At 47.3% G+C, this 6,668-nt stretch overlaps 2 protein-coding genes across 2 annotated transcripts; both read left to right on the forward strand.

The window, feature by feature from the left end:
• The first annotated feature begins 1,248 nt into the window (after positions 1-1,248).
• On the forward strand, positions 1,249-3,090 carry LOC136070999 (uncharacterized). The gene has a single exon (XM_065781737.1). It carries the CDS (start codon positions 1,249-1,251, stop codon positions 3,088-3,090), a length of 1,842 nt encoding a protein of 613 aa, XP_065637809.1.
• Positions 3,091-4,483: 1,393 nt separating this feature from the next.
• LOC136071000 (uncharacterized) lies at positions 4,484-5,617 on the forward strand. Its single transcript, XM_065781738.1, has 2 exons — positions 4,484-5,128; positions 5,204-5,617. Exons 1-2 carry the CDS (start codon positions 4,484-4,486, stop codon positions 5,615-5,617), a joined length of 1,059 nt encoding a protein of 352 aa, XP_065637810.1.
• Positions 5,618-6,668: the final 1,051 nt, after the last annotated feature.

The raw sequence follows: 6,668 nt of genomic DNA on the forward strand, positions 1-6,668 counted from the left end.
ATCCTCTCCATTTGCTAATAAAGAGAGCACAATTCATGGATGAGACATGATTTTCACAAATTCAAAATTGCAACTATCCTATATCAACAATTCATCAAACAATAAAATATGAGAAAATAAAGACTCTAAATAAATCCTTAAATAGTCTCATGATTATTGAGTTTACAACAATAAAAAAGCACAACAAAGCAAATTTTATAACATAGTTCTCTAGTACATGTAATATGGTCCTCTATATTATTTGGGTTTTTGTCATTAGAGGGATTCAATAAATGTACATCACAAACTTACTGCTCTTACCTCTTGATTTCAATTAATTACTAAGTACTTCGTGGGCAATACTCTTTACTCTTATTATAGGTTAAATTTGTTATGAAGTTTACGAGGGAGTATTTCTTTTCGACAATTAAAAAAATTTCCGTTGAATTCCCGGATCTCAGTTTCTTTGATAATTATGTGCGGAAGAAAGCTGATCATGCATATTAAAAATTTTGACATTTATCTCAGTGGAGTTGAATCTGATCAGAATTGTGCACAAAAGGAAGCAAAAGCACTATGGACTTGCTGCGTCTCCAAATGACAGTGATAAGGAAGAATCATGACAAGTACCCTGAGCTCGAGCCGTCAGCCTTCTGCTCAGGCTGACGGGCCAGTCACGACGGACGTTGAGGACTCTAGTAAGCTGACGGAAAGAGACACGCTGACAAGGAAACTTAAGAAAAGCTTAAGAGCCAATTATATTCAAAAAGGCTGACGGCCCTTTATCAAGGTAGGGGACAAAGACAAGCCGACGGGTAGGAGGCTGACGGTCCCAATAAAACTTTTACTTGGCCACCACGCTTAATGATAGATTCCTATAAGGAAAGGACTCCGCAATCTGCGCTCATAAGGATTCCTATATGGAAAAGACTTTTGCTCCAAGGAAGAAAAGTCAACCCCCTACTACTATAAAAGCCCCAATACCCTCACAAATCGAGGTACGCATAATTAACCCCTCTCTAGCACTCTAGAGTTGAAAGAAGTTCTAACTTGACCTTCGGAGGGTATTTGGCCGGCACCACACCGGTGCTCTCTGTTAGGTCCTCTTTTCTTTGTGCAGGTATCGTTTCAAGGGTACGAGCATCGTGCAACTCACTGTTGATATTTTCGGCATCATCAGTTGGCGCCGTCTGTGGGAACGATCGACATCGTAATTAAGCCATACTATCATTTCCTGGACTAAAGGGTTGCATGGTACTCACTCGCTCAATGGCGACTACTAATGACGCACAAGGAGAGGAACAACCCACGACTGCCCTCGAGAGACAAGTTCGGACCCTCAGTGCCGCCGTGGAGCGTCTCACCAAACAGAACCTCGACTTGGAGGAACAGCTGCGCCAGAAGAATGCAGCACTAAATGACCGACCAGAAGATCAGGAAGGAACTAGCACTCCAAACAGGAATCAGGAGAGACCTGAGGGCAGCTACGCCCCAAGTAGGCCGGAGAGACAGCACGTGAACATGCCATCCCTCACGGATGCGACTCCACCACATATTGCCGCCGAGATGCAGGCAAGGGAACAGATGGAGGTCATGATGAACGCCCTCAAGGGGCGAGTCTCCAGTGATCTTGACGATCTGGTCAATCGTACCGATTCGCCCTTCACTGTGGCCGTAAACTCCTTCCCCCTGCCCCACAAGTTCTGCATGCCAAATATAGATAGCTATGACAGGGTGAAGGATCCTCTGGATCACCTGGAAACTTTCAAAACCCTGATGCATCTTCAGGGGGTAGCAGATGAGATTATGTGCAGGGCCTTCCCCACAACACTCAAAGGCCCCGCAAGGATATGGTTCAGCCAGTTGACGCCCAACTCTATCAGCACCTTCAAGGAGCTAAGCGCCCAATTCACTACACACTTCATTGGGGGACATAGGTATAAGAAGTCCACGGCATGCCTGATGAGTATCAAGCAGAGAGAAGACGAGACGTTACGATCTTACATAACACGCTTTAATAAGGAAGCGCTATCGGTTGACGAAGCCGACGAAAAAATACTTGTAGCGGCCTTCACAAATGGGTTGCGGAAGGGCAAGTTTTTGTTCTCCCAATACAAAAACGACCCGAAGACCATGTCGGAAGTACTCTACAGGGCTACTAAGTATATGAATGCTGAGGACGCGTTGCAGGCCCGAGAAGAGAAGCCGAGGAAAAGGGAAAGGCAGGAAGATGCACGACCAGACCAAGGGAGAAAGAGGCCCAGAACGGGAGACCGAAGAGACGAAAGGCGTTCTAAACCTCCGGGAGGGAGATTCACAAGCTTCACCCCACTGACTGCCCCAATAGATCAAGTCCTAATGCAAATTAAGGACGAAGGGGCTCTGACCTTCCCCGGAAAGCTGAAGGGGGATCCTAATAGGCGTTCCAGAGACAAGTACTGCCGCTTTCATCGAGATCACGGCCATGACACGGCCGACTGTTACGACTTGAAGCAGCAAATCGAGGCCCTTATAAGGCAAGGGAAACTGCAGAAATTCGTAAGCAAGGAAAGAGCGGATCCAGCACCTCCGGAGCACCCTCCCCGACGAGACAATGACCGTCCAAGACCTCCCGTTGGTGACATACGAATGATTGTAGGAGGGATGGCTACTAGGCCATCCAAAAGGGCTCGAAAGACGTACCTTCGGATGGTCCAAAACGTCCAGTTGACGGGTCCAGTGCAAAATGTAGCTCGAAGGGAAAGCCCCGTTATCGAGTTCTCGGAAGAAGACGCGCAACGCCTTCACCACCCGCACAACGTCGCGCTTGTCGTCAGCCTACAGGTTGGGGACTACAACTTGCATCGGGTGTTGGTCGACAATGGCAGCTCGGCAGACATCTTGTACTACCCAGCATACCAGCAGATGAAAATCAGCAGGGAACAACTGGTTCCAACGAACGCCCCACTTGTCGGTTTTGGAGGGGCAAAGGTGTTCCCGCTGGGCGCAGTCACGTTGGCTGTGACAGCAGGCGACTACCCCCAGCAAATCACAAAGGACGTAACGTTCATCGTGGTTGACCATTCATCCGCCTATAATGCTATCCTAGGGCGACCCACCCTCAATGCATAAAGGGCGGCGACTTCAACTTATCATTTAATGATCAAGTTCCCAACGGAATACGGAGTCGGAGAACTACGTGGAAATCAGATTGCCGCACGCGAATGCTACGTAGCCATAATGGAAATGGATGACCACCTCCAAACCATGAGCATAGAAGAGCACCGGAGCGCGACGGAGCCAGTGGAGAAGCTTGAAGAGATACCCCTGGATGACTCTATGCCTAGTCAGACAACAAGGATTGGAACCCTTGCAAGTCCCGCAATCCGACAAACACTTACAGCATTCCTCAAAGAAAATCAGGACGTATTCGCCTGGAGTCACGAGGACATGCCAGGAATAGACCCTTCCGTCATGGTGCATAGGCTGAATGTATCACCATCCTTTCCGCCCATCCGGCAGAAGAAGCGGGTCTTCGCCCCAGAACGGGATCAAGCCATAGCCGAAGAAGTCCGCAAGCTGCGAGAGGCAAATTTCATTAGAGAAGTCTACTACCCTGACTGGCTAGCGAACGTAGTGATGGTCAAGAAAGCCTTTGGGAAATGGAGGATGTGTGTAGACTTCACCGATGTAAACAAGGCATGCCCCAAAGACAGCTACCCTCTCTCGAGAGTTGACACTCTAGTAGACTCTACTGCACAGCACCAGCTGTTAAGCTTCATGGACGCTTTCTCCGGCTACAACCAAATCAAGATGTACAATGATGATCAAGAAAAAAACTTCCTTCGTAACCAGCCAAGGCCTATTCTGCTACAAGGTAATGCCGTTCGGTCTGAAAAATGCGGGCGCAACATATCAAAGGCTTATGAACAAGATGTTCGCACGACAGATCGGAAGAAACGTCCAGGTATATGTAGATGATATGCTGGTTAAAAGTCGAAAGGAAGAAGATCATTTAGAAGACCTCAGGGAAACGTTTGACACCCTTCACTCTTACAACATGAAGCTTAATCCAGGGAAGTGCGCCTTTGGGGTGACGGCAGGAAAATTCTTAGGATTCATGGTTTCCCAGAGAGGCATCGAGGCCAATCCAGATAAGATCCAAGCTATAATGGAGATGGCACTACCAAGGAATGTGAAGGAAGTACAGAGCCTCAACGGCAAGATAGCAGCGCTAAACAGGTTCGTCTCCAGGGCAACAGACAAATGCTTACCCTTCTTTCGCACACTAAAAAGGTCTTTCAAGTGGACCACTGAATGCCAACAAGCGTTTGAGGAGTTAAGGGCTTACCTCTCTTCCCTACCACTGCTGAGTCCCTCGCAACCAGGAGAAGAACTCTTCCTATATCTCGCTGTCTCCCCAGCCGCCGTCAGTGCCGCATTGATTAGAGAAGAAGAAAAGGTGTAGAAACCTGTGTATTACACTAGCCGGGCGCTACGAGGAGCTGAAGAAAGATATCCACCCATGGAAAAACTCGCTTTCGCTCTGGTTACGGTAGCACGCAAACTGAAGCCGTACTTTCAAGCCCACACAATTATTGTCTTAACTGACAAGCCTTTGCGACGGGCAATGAGCAACCCAGAAGCTGCCGGGCGCTTGGCACTTTGGGCCATAGAATTAAGCGAATTTGACATCCAATATCGCCTGCGGACTGCTGTTAAGAGGCAGGTCGTTGCAGATTTCATAGCAGAATTCACGAATGGTGAGGACAGGGGGGCAGAAGAATCCCCGCAATGGAGCATACATGTAGACGGATCCTCCAACAGGCAGGCAAGCGGAGCCGGCGTCGTACTACAGTCACCCGAAGGAGATACAGTAGAGTGTATGGTCCACCTTGAATTCCCTACCACCAATAACGAGGCGGAGTACGAAGCTTTGATAGCGGGGCTTGACCTCGTAAAAGCAGCGGGAGCCGAAAAAGTGATCGTTTACTGTGACTCTCAAGTCATAGTCAACCAGATAAGTGGGGAGTATGAATGCAAAGGTGAAAGAATGAAGAAGTATCTGGACCAAGCAAGAAGGAGGATGAACGAGCTGAAGGTCAAAATTATACAGATCCCTCGGGGAGAAAACGAACAAGCCGACCGCTTGGCCAAAGCCGCCTCAGCTGTACACATGGCCACCATTGGTAATACACTCTCCTTCACGTAGCTCTCTCCACTTATAAATGCTGTTGACGTACAGGAGCTCAATCCCCAAAATGATTGGACCACGTCGTTAACCTCTTTCCTGAAGAACGTCGTGTTGCCAAATGATAAGGAGGCAGCAAGAAAACTGAAGGTTCAAGCAGCAAGGTTCGTGCTGATAAGAGATGTTTTGTATAAGAGAGGTTTCTCCCGCCCCTACCTACGATGCCTAGGTCCTGAAGAAGCAGATTACGTCATGAGAGAGGTGCACGAAGGAATCTGCGAAAACCACTCAGGATCAAGATCGCTAGTGCACAAGCTAGTACGAACTGGGTACTTTTGGCCAACAATGCAGAAGGATGCCAAGGCTTATGTGAAGGCCTGCGACAAATGCCAAAGATTCAGCAACGTCGTCAGACAACCACCTGAAGAACTCACCCCGATGACGGCACCGTGGCCATTCGCTCAGTAGGGGTTGGACATCATGGGGCCGTTCCCTACGGCAATGCGGCAACTGAAGTTTCTAATTGTCGGCATTAACTACTTTACGAAGTGGGTGGAAGCTGAAGCCTTGGCCACCATTACAGAAAAAAAACGTACGGAGCTTCGTTTGGCGATGCATCATATGCAGGTTTGGCATTCCAAGGATCTTAGTCTCGAACAACAGGAAGCAATTCGACAACAACTCCTTCAGGGACTTCTGCTCGCAGCTAAGGGTACGGAACCACTACTCCTCCCCCGCCCACCCCCAAGCCAATGGATAGGTCGAAGTTACAAACCGATCCTTGCTAAAAATTATCAAGACCCGGCTTGAGGGGGCAAAGGGCATATGGGCTAAAGAGTTGCCGAGCATACTATGGGCCTACAGGACAACAGCAAGGACACCAACAGGAGAGACACCATTCCGACTAACGTACGGGAACGAAGTAGTCATCCCAGCTGAAGTCGGCCTTACAAGCTACTGTTTGTTAAATTTGGTTTTGTATCTCATACAAAACACATAGCGGAAGCAACAAACAAAGATCTATTTCATTCATGATTGATAACTTGCACTATATAAATTCTAGAATTTAAGAACAAAATAGCGTACCTTGGTGTGGAGAAATTCAAAACAAAATATTATAAGTACTTGGGAACGCTTTTAATCTTCACTCCAATTCCACTTTACGCCCAAGAAGTGTGGTCTCTCAATCAATTTTCAAGGGAGAATAATTGAGTGGTTTCACTCGTACATACACACTACTTCACAATGGTGTCTCACTTTTTCTCTAATCTCTAATAAAAATTCTGTATGTCTCTCCCTTTATATATAACCGATTATCTAATTGGGCCAGCCTCTTAGGCCTTTCCAATTGGGCTTTAATGTGTGGCTTGGAGTGGGACAAAAAGAACCAATAAGACACTAGCTCCAATGGGCCTTAGGCTTTTCTGTCAACTCTTGACAAGTCCAAAGTTACCATTAATTATATTTAATACCACTATATAAATATAATTGCACTCTAGGCCTTATTAATAAATTATAT

The sequence above is a fragment of the Quercus suber genome, unplaced genomic scaffold, assembly GCF_002906115.3.
Source record: "Quercus suber isolate HL8 unplaced genomic scaffold, Cork oak 2.0 scaffold_277, whole genome shotgun sequence".
Lineage (NCBI taxonomy): Eukaryota > Viridiplantae > Streptophyta > Magnoliopsida > Fagales > Fagaceae > Quercus > Quercus suber.